The sequence below is a fragment of the Hyla sarda genome, chromosome 4 (genome assembly GCF_029499605.1).
Source record: "Hyla sarda isolate aHylSar1 chromosome 4, aHylSar1.hap1, whole genome shotgun sequence".
NCBI classification, from domain to species: domain Eukaryota; kingdom Metazoa; phylum Chordata; class Amphibia; order Anura; family Hylidae; genus Hyla; species Hyla sarda.
Window position 1 is genome coordinate 399,162,833 of NC_079192.1, and position 14,839 is coordinate 399,177,671.

A 14,839-nucleotide genomic window follows, 5' to 3' on the forward strand; every position below is an offset into this window, starting at 1 on the left:
CGGCTTCAGGCTGGTAGCAGAGCGCTCAGACTAGAGGCGACTGACGGCAAAGTTTCGCGCAGGTCGCGCTTCTTCCGGCCTCGTACGAGGCCGGAAGAAGCGCGACCTGCGCGAAACTTCGTGGTGAGTGCGGGTACCAGTTTTTCTTTATTTGAGTACTGTTGAGTGACTTTGGGTTTCTTGGTTCCCAGCATCCCCGGATTCAAGGGCACTAGGACTCCAGGCTGCCACAGTGACAGAACACCAGTCTCTACAGTATTGGCTGACATACAGCGGTGGTATAGGTGTCAGCTTTCTTTGCAAGAGTGCCCTCTATCTTGTGTTAGTCATTATTTCAGGGAGCATTGTGGGTTTTTCTAGCTTTTCATGGAAGGGTACCAAAAATTCTGTCCATTTCTGTCTGTTTAGATACACACACACACAAAACTTCAGATGCTGTGCTGCAGAAGTATTTCAAAAAGAATAACCTGGCAATGCTGCGGCACCAAGAGCAACTACTAAGTCCTTCTCCTGCACACAACACAGCTGGCCATGCCTGCTGGGAGTTGTAGTTTTGGTAGCTGGAGGCACCCAGGTCGGGAAACACTGATGTTGAATACCTCTTCTTCCTTAGGGACCATGGCTCTCATTGATAGAGCCTGGCTGGACCAGGCTTTATCAATGGAGCGCAGAGCACACACATCAATGGCGTTCAATAGAACTGCATTGATCTGTATGAGGAATCTAATGATTCCTACTAAAAGTCCCTAAGGGACTGATAAAGTTGTGATGTCCCAGTACAGGTACACAGTCCTGTACTACCTGTCAGGTTGAATCCCTCAGTGACCTGAGGGCTCTCCTGCAGGAACTTCTTTTTCTCCTGTTAATTTATTAAATGTGGTGTATGTATCTTAGACAGGATCCTTAGGTCTAGATAATATACAGGACCTTTGGAGGACTCAAAGACCCGTGTGTAAAGCTGTCACATGTTATGTTATACAGTTATATGATTGGTTGTAACATGTACTCCCAGAGAGTACCAGCTTTGACCTATGACCCACAGCTTGACCAATGGGCTATAGTCCAGCCCCCTGACTATATAAAGGGGCGGCCATCTTAATTCACTCTCTTTGAGTTATGTGCTCATAGCTGAAACATCAAAGTCTTTGCTGAAGCAGCTACCGGAGGCCTTAGAGACAGGGCTCAGCATCTGGAGTACGACCAAGCTACAAGTCTCCAGTAAGTCTACAAGTCTATGTCTGCTGCCACTGAAGTTAGTCAAGTCCTGCACATAGTACAAGTCAAGTCTAAATTACAAGTCAAAGTCAAGTTTATTACAAATATTGGTCCAGCAAGCTGCAAAGTCCTCTGGGTCCTGGTCACCTCTCTGGGAATTCTGGCCTTAGCAGTGAAGATAATTAGACCTGTCTTCTACTCAGTAAAGCCTCCGTTTGACCATAACTGGTTGTGGACTCTTTATTCACTACTAGCCCGTGGGATAGCGGAGAATCCGGGAGTGTGGTGTTCCAGAACCCGAAAACCACGCTGGCGTCACGAACACATAGGGGTTAACACCATCCAACCCCCGGGGTTAATAACACCTGATCCCACCACTCACACCGCAACACCCGTGGTTGCGCCATTCACCGCAGTGATGCACCACAAAGTGTTAAAAAAAAAAGAAGGTTTAATAAAGGTTTAAGAGAGACACATTAAAGCCTTCCATATTAGGCCCCTTTCACACTACGGGTATCATCCTGCTTTTTTACTGCTGTTATTTTACAATAACGGATGGGGGGGAAAAAACGGATACAATAACTGGTAATAACTGATGATAACTGATGACCTTAAAAAACCTGATGTGATTAATCCGTTATCATCCGTTATTACCAGTTACATCCGTTTTTTTTAAATCAGGTTTTTAACCCCTTTTTTTGTAAAGCTGTACTGAGCATGCTCAGTACAAAAAACGAATGTTAAAGAACCTGACAATAGCTGATCATAATGAATGTTTTTTTTCTGAACATCCGGTTCCCGTGGACTCCGGTTTTTCACCATTTTTTTAAATTTTTTGCTGGACCAAAAATTAGTGCATGTACCGTCTTTTGTGCCGGCAAAAATAACTGATATTAGTAAAAACGGACATGCCTGATGCAAAAGGATGTTCAAAAAATCTCATTGACATGAATGGGATTTTTTGACGGCCATTTTCAGGACTTTTTGACGGGGCGTAATAGCGGAGGTTTATTACCGGATGATACCTGTAGTGTGAAAGGGGCCTTAAAAGTTCAAATCCCCCTCTTTTCCTATAAAAATAACATAAACATGATAAAAATAAGCATTGCGTAATAGTCTGAACTATTAAAATATAACATTATATATCCCATATGGTAAATTACGTAATTACATTTTTTAATAACATAAAAAAATAAAGTTAAAAGTTATTAAAAAGTCAGAAAAATACCAAAATAATATTGATACAAATAACAGATTACGGCGCAAAAAGTGAGCCTTTATGCAGCCTGGTATACGTAAAAATAAAAAAGTTACAGGGGTCAGAAAAAGGCAATTGAATAAAAAAAAAAATTTTAGTTTAGAGCTTTTTTTTTTTTAATTAGTAAAATTTGACAGAAAATATACAAATTTGGTATTGCTGTAACCATGCCGACCTAAAAGTATCAAAATTACATGTCATGGTAACTGGCATCAAAGAGAAAACCACCAAATTTGCTAACTTATTATTTTTTTATTTTTTTTTATTTCCCAATATTTTTTTATTTTTTTTGTTTCGGAGCACATATTATGGGAAATAAAATATGGAAAATATGTTATGGAAAAATAAAAAGGTGTCAATACAAAGTGCAATCGTTCTCGCAAAAAACAAGCCCTCATATGGGTCTGTAGAAGGGGAAATAAAAGAGAGTTATGGCTATTATAGAGTAAGGAGGGGAAAAAACGGACATTGGCCCGGACAAGTAGATTGGGCTCCGTTTTAGTCCCTTGGTCAAGTAGTTTTTTTTTTTTTTTTAAGTTTCTACACCCCTGCGGCCATGATCAGAAACGTGTAGGGAACACGTACAGCTGGCAAGCACTATCAAGGCCTTTTACCGTACTTTGAATTCTAGGAGGCCGAGACCGTTCCCAGAGATGCCTAGAAATTTAAGCACACAGAAAATAGTTTTCAAAGACCATTACAAATTCATATGTACAGAGGTTAAAGGGGGTACTCTGGTGGAAAACATTTTTATTTTAATTTTTTTTTAAATCAACTGGTGCCAGAACGTTAAAAACAGATTTGTAAATTACTTCTATTAAAAAATATTTACCCTTCCAGTACCTTTTAGCAGCTGTATGCTACAGAAGAACTTCTTTTCTTTTTGAATTTCTTTTTGGTCTTGTCCACAGTGCTCTCTGCTGACACCTGATGCCCGTATCAAGAACTGTCCAGAGCAGGTGAAAATCCCCATTGCAAACCTATGCTGCTCTGGACAGTTCCTGACACGGACAGAGGTGTCAGCAGAGAGCACTGTGGACAAGACAAAAAAGAAATGCAGAAAGAAAAGAATTTCCTCTGTAGCATACAGCTGCTAAAAAGTACTGGAAGGGTAAAGATTTTTTAACAGAGGTCACTTAAAAATCTGTTAAAATTTTCTGGCACCAGCTGATTTATAAAAAAAATGTTTTCCACCGGAGTAACCCTTTAAGGCAGTGTTTCCCAACCAGGGTGCCTCCAGCTGTTGCAAAACTACAACTCCCAGCAAGCCCGGACAGCCGAAGGCTGTCCGGGCATGCTAGGTGTTGTATTTTTGCAACAGCTGGAGGCAACCTGGTAGGGAAACACAGAATTACAGAGACACTAGAAATAATCTACACAGGCTTCATTTTTCAAAACTGAATAGAAGGCCTCGTTGCCCATAGCAACCAGTCACAACAGGAGGAATGTGAATCCATCATGCTCTGTCCCAGAGGCCAAAAGAGTGTACCCCGCAGTATATGTATATTTCACAAATTTTAATCCCACTCTCACCAACTTGGAAATCAGTCTGACCGTATTGTCAATTGGCCACTTGGTGGCAGTATTGCGCCAGTTTTGGCACGGAGCTTTGTCATACTTTTTCTGCTTGTATTATGGCAGGGGGTGTCCTGAGTTTGTAGGATAGATGCCAAAACACCTTGTATAACACGATCATTTAGCCCTTAATAGCGCTGGCCTTCAGCATCGAACATCCAGCTGTTATATCATTACAGCTTCTAACTACCATTCCATGGTTTATGGCTTCAATTTAACCCCAACCGTGAGATCAGAACGGCAAAAACAGACCGTGTATACGGATGCAACTACAAAATTAGGTTTTATGGTATTTTATTATATTTTTAGGTTTGGTCAGACACCTGCACTATTCTCCCCAAGTGAGGTTTGTACCCTACAACAGTATTTCCCAACCAGTGCGCCTCCAGGTGTTGCAAAACTACAACTTCAGCTGGTGCAAAACTGCAGGAATGCTGGGAGACACAATCGTTGGGAAACAGCCTCCTGGTCCTAGAGGGGAGGTAGCTGCACATGCAATGATCATGCATGCACAATCCCATTCCTGTACAATGATCATGCATGTGCAATCCCCTTCCCGTGCATTGATCATGCATGCGCAATCCCCTTCCTGTACAATTATCATGCATGCACAATCCCCTTCCTGTACAATGATCATGCGTGCGCAATCCCCTCCCTGTACAATGATCATGCATGCACAATCCCATTCCTGTACAATGATCATGCATGCACAATCCCCTTCCTGTACAATTATCATGCATGCGCAATCCCCTTCCTGTACAATTATCATGCATGCGCAATCCCTTCCTGTACAATGATCGTTCATGCACAATCCCCTTCCTGTACAATCCCCTTCCTGTACAATGATCATGCATGCACAATCCCCTTCCTGTACAATGATCATGCATGCACAATCCCCTTCCTGTACAATGATCATGCATGCGCAATCCCCTTCCTGTACAATGATCATGCATGCGCAATCCCCTTCCTGTACAATGATCATGCATGCACATTCCCCTTCCTGTACAATGATCATGCATGCACAATCCCCTTCCTGTACAATGATCATGCATGCACAATCCCCTTCCTTTATAATGATCATGCGTGCGCAATCCCCTTCCTGTACAATGATCATGAATGTACAATCCCCTTCCTGTACAATGATCATGCATGCGCAATCCCCTTCCTGTACAATGATCATGCATGCACATTCCCCTTCCTGTACAATGATCATGCGTGCACAATCCCCTCCCTGTACAATGATCATGCGTGCGCAATCCCCTCCCTGTACAATGATCATGCGTGCGCAATCCCCTTCCTGTACAATGATCATGCGTGCACAATCCCCTCCCTGTACAATGATTATGCGTGCGCAATCCCCTCCCTGTACAATGATCATGAATGCACAATCCCCTTCCTGTACAATGATCATGAATGCACAATCCCCTTCCTGTACCATGATTAAGCATGCACAATCCCCTTCCTGTACAATGATCATGCGTGCGCAATCCCCTTCCTGTACAATGATCATGCATGTGCAATCCCCTTCCCGTGCATTGATCATGCATGCGCAATCCCCTTCCTGTACAATCATGCATGCGCAATCCCCTTTCTGTACAATTATCATGCATGCGCAATCCCTTCCTGTACAATGATTGTTCATGCACAATCCCCTTCCTGTACAATCCCCTTCCTGTACAATGATCATGCATGCACAATCCCCTTCCTGTACAATGATCATGCATGCGCAATCCCCTTCCTGTACAATGATCATGCATGCACATTCCCCTTCCTGTACAATGATCATGCATGCGCAATCCCCTTCCTGTACAATGATCATGCATGCACATTCCCCTTCCTGTACAATGATCATGCATGCACAATCCCCTTCCTTTATAATGATCATGCGTGCGCAATCCCCTTCCTGTACAATGATCATGAATGTACAATCCCCTTCCTGTACAATGATCATGAATGTACAATCCCCTTCCTGTACAATGATCATGCATGACCAATCCCCTTCCTTTATAATGATCATGCATGCACAATCTCTTCCTGTACAATGATCATGCGTGCACAATCCCCTCCCTGTACAATGATCATGCGTGCGCAATCCCCTCCCTGTACAATGATCATGCGTGCGCAATCCCCTCCCTGTACAATGATCATGAATGTACAATCCCCTTCCTGTACAATCATGCATGCACAATCCCCTCCCTGTACAATGATCATGCGTGCGCAATCCCCTCCCTGTACAATGATCATGAATGTACAATCCCCTTCCTGTACAATGATCATGAATGCACAATCCCCTTCCTGTACCATGATTAAGCATGCACAATCCCCTTCCTGTACAATGATCATGCATGCACAATCCCCTTCCTGTACAATGATCATGAGTGCACAATCCCCTTCCTGTACAATGATCATGCATGGGCAATCGCCTTTCAGTACAATCATCATGTACAGTATTGTGCAATTGTAAATATTCACTCCAGCCTGAGGTTCCAAGAAAAGCATTGACAGGAAAGCTCCGGAGAGAATAGTGTTTGTGTCTTGCTACCAAACATCTGGCTTAAAGGGGTACTCCAACCCTAGACATCTTACGTAGTATACTACGGTTTTAGGTCCCGTCCAAAACCGCATACGGGTCAAAACTGAGCCGACCGGAGTCACCGTTTGACTCCGGTCGGATCATTAAAGTAAATGGAGTCAAGGGCTGATCCGGCCAGGGTACGGGAGCACCTGGTTTGCCCCTCCCCCGCCAGATCCAGCACCCGTATGAACAAAACGTGGTGTGAATGCACCCTAACATTGATCAATGATTTTGTAGCTTGACTGCTCATGCCTGGATCACAGGCACGAGCAGTCATTCGGCGATCAGCGATGCAGAAGGAAGACCCTCCTTGTGTCTGCCAGCTGTTCAGGACGCTGTGGCGGTCCCGAACAGCCCACTGAGCTAGTTTACTTTCCCTTTAGACGCGGCAATCAACTTTAAACCGCGATCAGTGCCGCGCACTATTAGCCACAGGTCCCGACCCGCTAGCTGTGGCCCCACATTATAGAAAGGGAGCAGACTCCGGGCGTACAGGTACGCCCTGCGTCCTTAAAGGGGTACTCCGCCCCTAGACATCTTATCCCCTATCCAAAGAATAGGGGATAAGATGTCAGATCGCTGCGGTCCCGCTGCTGGGGAGCCCCGGGATCCCCGCTGCGGCACTGCGCTATCATTACAGCACAGAGCGAGTTCACTCTGCACGTAATGACGGGCAATACAGGGACGGGAGCATCGTTACGTCACGGCTCCGCCCCTTGTGACGTCACGGCCCGCCCCTTTCACTACAAGTCTATGGGAGGGGGCGTGGCAGTCGCCACGCCCCCTCCCATAGACTTGCATTAAGGGGATGGGCCGTGATGTCACGAAGGGCGGAGCCGTGACATCACGCTGCCCCATCCCCTGTATCGCCCGTCATTACGCACAGAGCGAACTCGCTCTGTGCTGTAATGATAGCGGGGTGCCGCAGCGGGGATCCCGCGGCTCCCCAGCAGTGGGACCCCGGCGATCTGACATCTTATCCCCTATCCTTTGGATAGGGGATAAGATGTCTAGGGGCGGAGTACCCCTTTAAGGGGTTAAAAGAGGTTATCCAACAAAATACTATTTATTTTTAGGGTATCTTTAAATGGTTCAGATTCACAGCTGGAAAATCTACAACAGATAAATCTACATCCGAAAATCAATAATTACACTTACAGGGACTATTGTTTCTGCCTACATACAAAAAGGAACCCTGCCCCCAGCTGCAGAAAATCCACAGTGTATACATGGGGTAAAAAAGTATTTAGTCAGCCACCAATTGTGCAAGTTCTCCCACTTAAAAAGATGAGAGGCTGTAATTTTCATCATAGGTATACCTCAACTATGAGAGACAGAATGAGAGAAAAATCCATAAAATCACATTGTCTGATTTTTAAAGAATTTATTAGCAAATTATGGTGGAAAATAAGTATTTGGTCACCTACAAACAAGTAAGATTTCTGGCTCTCACAGACCTGTAATTTCTTCTTTAAGAGTCTTCTCTGTCCTCCACTCATTACCTGTATTAATGGCTCCTGTTTGAGGTTGTGGACAGGTGTCTTTTATACTGATTACAAGTTCAAACAGTCACACTCCAAACTCCACTATGGCCAAGACCAAAGAGCTGCTGAAGGACACCAGAAACAAAATTGTAGACCTGCACCAGGCTGGGAAGACCGAATCAGCAATAGGCAGGCAGCTTGGTGTGGGAGGAATTATTAGAAACTGTGGGAAGAATTATTAGAAAATGGAAGACATACAAGACCACTGCTAATCTCCCTTGATCTGGGGCTCCATGCAAGATCTCCCCCCGTGGTATCAAAATGATCACAAGAATGGTGAGCAAAAATCCCAGAACCACACTGGGGGACCTAGTGAATGATCTGCAGAGAGCTGGGACCAAAGTAACAAAGACTACCATCAGTAACAAACTATGCCGCCAGGGACTCAAATCATGCAGTGCCAGACCTGTCCCCCTGCTTAAGCCAGTACATGTCTGAGCCTGTCTGAAGTTTGCTATAGAGCATTTGGATGATCCAGAAGAGTATTGGGAGAATGTCATATGGTCAGATGAAACCAAAGTAGAACTTTTTGGTAAAAACTCAACTCGTCGTATTTGGAGGAGAAAGAATGCCGCGTTGCATCCAGGGAACACCATACCTACTGTAAAGCATGGGGGTGGAAACATCATGCTTTGGGGCTGTTTTTCTGCTAAGGGACCAGGACAACTGATCCGTGTAAAGATTGAATGGGGCCATGTATAGTGAGATTTTAAGTAAAAACCTCCTTCCATCAGCAAGGGCATTGAAGATGAAACGTGGTTGGGTCTTTCAGCATGACAATGATCCCAAACACACCGCTTGGGCAATGAAGGAGTGGCTTCATAAGAAGCATTTCAAGGTCCAGGAGTGGCCTAGCCAGTCTCCAGAGCTCAACCCCATAGAAAACCTTTGGAGGGAGTTGAAAGTATGTGTTGCCCTGCGACAGCCCCAAAAAATCACTGCTCTAAAGGAGATCTGCATGGAGGAATGGGCCAAAATACCAGCAACAGTGTGTGAAAACCTTGTGAAGACTTACAGAAAACGTTTGACCTCTGTCATTGCCAACAAAGGGTATATAACAAAGTAAAGAGATGAACTTTTGTTATTAACCAAATACTTATTTTCCACCTTTTTTTTTCCTCATGTCCTCATAGTTGAGGTATACCTATGATGAAAATTACAGCCTCTCATCTTTTTAAGTGGGAGAACCTGCACAATTGGTGGCTGACTATTTTTTGCCCCACTGTATGCTCTGTGTGAGCACGCCTAAGGTCGAGTTCACATGACAGAATTTCGGACTTGAATTCCGCTCAGGAATTTCGGTCGGAAATTCTGCTGCATGAAGCTTAGCATGCATGTGAATGGGTTTTCGGTAAACCTATTCACACTGCAGAATTCTCTACAGAAAATTCCAAACAAATAAATCTGCTAGAACACTGAACCTTCCCAATGTTTTGGCGGAATCATTGCAGTCTATGGCGACAGCTATGTCTGCGCGGTCCTAGCGCCGATCCATTTGGCGCTGACCGCACTAAAGCTCTGGATGGGAATTTTCCATCCAGAGCTGTGCACGTTTGAACCCGGCCTTGGGGCCTATACTCACTACAGAGATATTTTGGGCAAAAATTCTGTGTACTGCTGGAGCCGCCAAAATCCTCCCACACCAGGAACCTGCGCAGTCACCACTGGCAGCAATGGATTCTGCAAGAAATTCAGCCAAAAAAAAAACACACTAAAGTGGAAATTCTTCAGTGTGTATGGTGCAGCAGAATCCCATTGAAGACAATAGGAGGCTGTTGCACCGGAATTTCTCTTTTTGGAAATTCCGTACTGTGAATGGGCCCTGTGATAAATATGTGATGAATATCTGATAACATAGGGAATGGCTTGATGAGACTACTTCCGTGCCATTGTACTTGGCACATTATTTGCTTATGTGCGACTTTCGCAATGATAAATCCTGGACCACTGTAAAGTAAAAACTGTAAATTGCTTAGGTAGGGCAGATTGGTATTTTTTGCTTACCCACAAAAGTCACACAAAAAATTGCTTAGGGGCACGTGGGACTTTTGTAAGCAAAAAAGCTGCTTAAATCCTTAAATCTTGAAGAAGTCTCATGCCCTAAATTACAGAAAAACGTATCCCCTACCCGCAGGATAGGGGATAAGTTTTGGATAGGGGGGGGGGTTTCCACTGAGCGCTGTGGCGCGGATATGGGATAAGTGTTTCTGTAATTTAGGGCATGAAACTTGTCCTTTAAAGGAAAACGGTCACCCGTTCACCCGCACTATAACCCGATACACAGGGGGTTATAGTGCAGGTGAACAGGAGACCGATGCTTGTTATACTATACCTACCTGCAGTCCAGAGCCCCAATCCTCCAAAGATCCCCCTCTTCCAGCGCTGACTTGCGCTTTGAGACGGGCCGGCCGGCAGCACTGGTCACGTGAGCGCTCAGTAGGCAGGAGCGCTCACGTGACCAGCACCAATTAATATTTAAATCCAGCATGCGGGCTAGCCTCAAAGCGCAAGCTTTGGCTCCGGACTGCAGGTAGGTATAGCAGTCCAAGTCGGGTTATAGTGCGGGTGAACGCGTGACTGTTTTCCTTTAAAACGTAAAAAAAAACTGTTATATGTTACTCATTACGATCATGTACATGTAATTTTAATGTCAATATTTCACAAAAAAAAAAGCATATTACAGCTGCTCAATGTCTTTTCAGTTGTCTCAAAGGGAGGGGGCGTGTACTTCTCATGCATTCACTGTGATTACTCTTCCTCTCCCTCAATCTGCTGACTCACTGCTCTTGGAGGAGCATGGCAGCCCTGCCCTGTAACCTTTTCATCTCTGGATTTATGCTGTACACACACAAACAATGATTATTGGAGATTGTCTGTACTCTACCACCAAAGACAATATGGTGAGTGTATAACTTACATCTTCCTGTCAATCATGTGTATCCTCCTTTGCCAGTCCTGTAATGCTGGGACTCGTAGTTTTGGAATAGTTGGAGGTAGAATGTTTGGATAACTTTTTTTTGCAGCAGTGTTGCCTTCAGCTGTGTGCCTAAAGCTTTTGCAAAACTACAACTCCCTGCATGCCCAGACATCCTTCGACTGTCCAGGCATGCTTGGAGTTGTAGTTTTGCAACAGCTGGAGGCACATGTTTGGTAAAACTTGTGTTACAGCAGTATTGGTGCAAACTGTGTTCCTCCTGCAGCCTTGTCAATCAACCATCAGGTGTCCATGACCCTTGGACACCCTCATGCTGTTGTGGGACTCAGGAGGTATGGGGACCCCCCAGTGGTGGGATTTCATAGGCAGTTTTCTTTAATAAAATTTGATTTGTTTTGCCAAGATGTACAACATATAAACAGTTTTTATATTTGACAGTGCCCATTTAAACATTATAAGATATACGCTGTAAGATAGATGAGGCAGTAAATACTGAACTCACCTTGAATATAATGGCAATAGGAATGTCTTCTGACAAGGTATTGTGCTTCAGATAGAATCGTCCCTGTTTCATCACTAAGTTGGTTCTGCTTTTCTTCTCATGGGTAGAGCTGCAGAAGACAGACAAGAAATACAGTGATCCCACAACAGTGATCCTTACAATGGCCTCAACATACAATGATCTTTTCTGGACCATTGTAACTTGAAACCAGACTCTACATACAATGCTATGGACAGTCCAGATCTGTGAAACGTGTCAATGACTAGAAGAACCGACCAATCAGAATGGGCATTCACTGGTAAAACCCCTGTATTACTGAAGTGTATGCACTGACTGGTGTCTGGTAGCGCCCCCTACAATACAGGGAGGTACAACATGTTCTGTACACTTTACCTGTATTACTGAAGTGTATGCACTGACTGGTGTCTGGTAGCGCCCCCTACAGTACAGGGAGGTATTACATGTTCTGTACTCTTTACCTGTATTACTGAAGTGTATGCACTGACTGGTGTCTGGTAGCGCCCCCTACAGTACAGGGAGGTACTACATGTTCTGTACTCTTTACCTGTACCAGGGTTAGCTGCTCCTTTGGACACCAGGTGAGGGCGGCTCCATGTTACTTTTTTAGGACACTGTGTTCTGTACAGGACCCTGAAGAAGCTCCTGTCCTCTACATAGACGAGTGATTTACAGCTCCCAGCAGATCTTTATTACTTTTATATGTAAGGATTTGCTTTATCTATATTATCTACTTATTTTTGTTTAATCCTCACTTTTTCCTATTTTTGGATGGCATGTTGGTGGCTTCAGAACCAATTACCAGATGTCCATAGAGTTATGGTCTCAACATACAATGGTCGTCCCGGAACCGATTAATATTGTAAATGGAGGGACCACTGTACAATGAAATACAATGAAATAAAGCCTTAAAAACACAATTTTCCCAAGTATCCCTAAAATGTAGCAACGATGGGGTATACAAAGGGGACGGAGAGCCCAGCCCAGTTTGGTCCCATTTCCCCCTGGATGATGTGAACCTGAACCCACAGGTAACATGTCCACTGGTGTAGGGCTGGACAAATGTGTTATGGTATCTAGGAGGCAGTAAAATTAAAAATAAAAATTAAAAATACAAAAAAGAAGCCAGGATGTCTCATGTAACGTGATGTAATCAGGTATAAGTGTCCCCTAATCGCTCCCTGAACAGCCATTTAGTAGCCTAAAACACATAGACTGCCATCTATGGCTGTAACCCTGTGTGACATTCAGCTATCCCAGAATTCTGAATAAAGTATCCACCAACATGCACCGCGAAGGACGATACCATATTGGTCGGCAGCGGAATGCTGGAAATCCAATAATTCTGGAGCATCTTTGCTTAGATGGCTGCCCCTGTTCCTCAGTTATTTCTCTTGGTAATAAATACTCTGAAAATTGGGTGCTAATACTTCCGCTTACACATGCTGGCGCTGTCCAATCAGTGCCAAGTATGTATTGGGTTCATCTAATTGACAAGTAGAATGGTAAAGCCCAGTTGTAAATGTATTTCATACATTTCCAGGGGGACTAACAGAGGAACAGCACAACAGGGATGCAGTCACAATCTGCATTGCAATCTGCAGCAGGTTTATCAGCATTCCGGGCCACATGCTGTGCCTCCTGCTGTGCCTCCTGCTGTCTATTGACACAGTTGGCTGGAGAGATGGCTGCTGGGTTGGGACACTTTATTAGACTAATATTTACTTATTCCTTAACCACAGCAAAGGGTATAAGGGTAAGATCATGTTGGGAAACATAACTAATTTGTTTTAAATGCAGAGGCAGGTTGGCACAGACACCGCCGCTTCATTCAATGTCCATGGAACCACTGTACTCTATGGGTATGTTCACACTACAGAGTGTGAACGGAATCTCCACTCTCTGAATTCAGCGAGCGGAGATTCAGACTGGCAGCAGACGGAAGGACTGCGCGGCACTGCGCCGTCACCATTGAAGGCTATGCAGTGCTCGCGGACTTCCGCGCAAAGAATGAACATGTTCTTTCTTTGCACGGAACAATTTCAAGGGTGGAATTGTCCGCCGCTGAACTTCCGCAGTGTGAACGAGTCTCGCGGAGACCCATTCCCACTAATGCAGTGTTTCTCAATTCCAGTCCTCGGGGCCCCCCAACAGGTCATGTTTTCAGGATTTCCTTAGTCTTTCACAGGTGATATAATTGTGGTGATGCCTGATTCACTGACCAGAATTATGTCACCTGTGAAAGACTAAGGAAATCCTGAAAACATGACCTGTTGGGGGGCCCCGAGGACTGGAATTGAGAAAAACTGCACTAATGTTAAGTTCACACTGCGGAATTCCGCTCGCGGATTTCCGAGGTGAATTCCGTAGTGTGAACATACCCTATCTCTGGCAGTTCCACTGATAAGGAATTGGAGCGCAGTGGTGCACGTGCTGAGCATTCAAAGCAAAATAAGTCGGGGAGCTATTCTGGAGGTCTTGCAGCAGTCCTGCAGCCCCCTTTAGATATCACATTTATCCCCTATCCTTTATATAAGGCAGTGTCTCCCATCCAGGGTGTCTCCAGCTGTTGCAAAACTGCAACTTCCGCCTGTCCAGGCATGCTAAGAGTTGTAGTTTTGCAACAGCTGTAGGCACCCTGGTTGTCAAACACTGGGATAGGGGATAAGTAAATTTGAAACATAATATAGCTTTAAACTATATACCAGATTTGGCCTTTTAGAGAAAAGTGGGCTCTACAGCTATTGCAATACCTCAACTCCCCACAGGGTGGCAGGGCATGCTAGGAGTTCTAGTTTTGCAACAGCTAAAAGCCGCAGGACCTAAGTCTTAAAGGGGTACTCCAGTGGAAAACTTTTTTTTATCAAATGGTGGCAGAAAGTTATATAAATTTGTAAATTACTTCTGTTTAAAAAAACCTAAATCTTTCCAGTACTTAGCTGCTGTATACTCCAGAGGAAGTTGTTTTCTTTTTTAATTTCCTTTCTGTCTGACCACAGTGCTCTCTGCTGACACCTCTGTCCATGTCAGGAACTGTCCAGAGCAGGATAGGTTTGCTATGGGGATTTGCAGTACCTGACATGGACAGAGGTGTCGGCAGAGAGCACTGTGGTCAGACAGAAAGGAAATTCAAAAAGAAAAGAACTTCCTGAGGAGCATACAACAGCTGATAAGTACTGGAAGGATTACAATTTTTAAATAGAAGTAATTAAAAAGT

At 44.4% G+C, this 14,839-nt stretch overlaps 1 protein-coding gene across 1 annotated transcript in view; it reads right to left on the reverse strand.

Moving 5' to 3' along the window:
• The window catches only part of POLR3B (RNA polymerase III subunit B), a 129,620-nt gene that overhangs the window by 96,872 nt on the left and 17,909 nt on the right, over positions 1-14,839 (reverse strand). Inside the window, exon 9 of the mRNA XM_056569913.1 lies at positions 11,605-11,713. Within this exon, the coding sequence (XP_056425888.1) occupies positions 11,605-11,713 (109 nt within the window). The remainder of the gene's footprint in view (positions 1-11,604; positions 11,714-14,839) is intronic.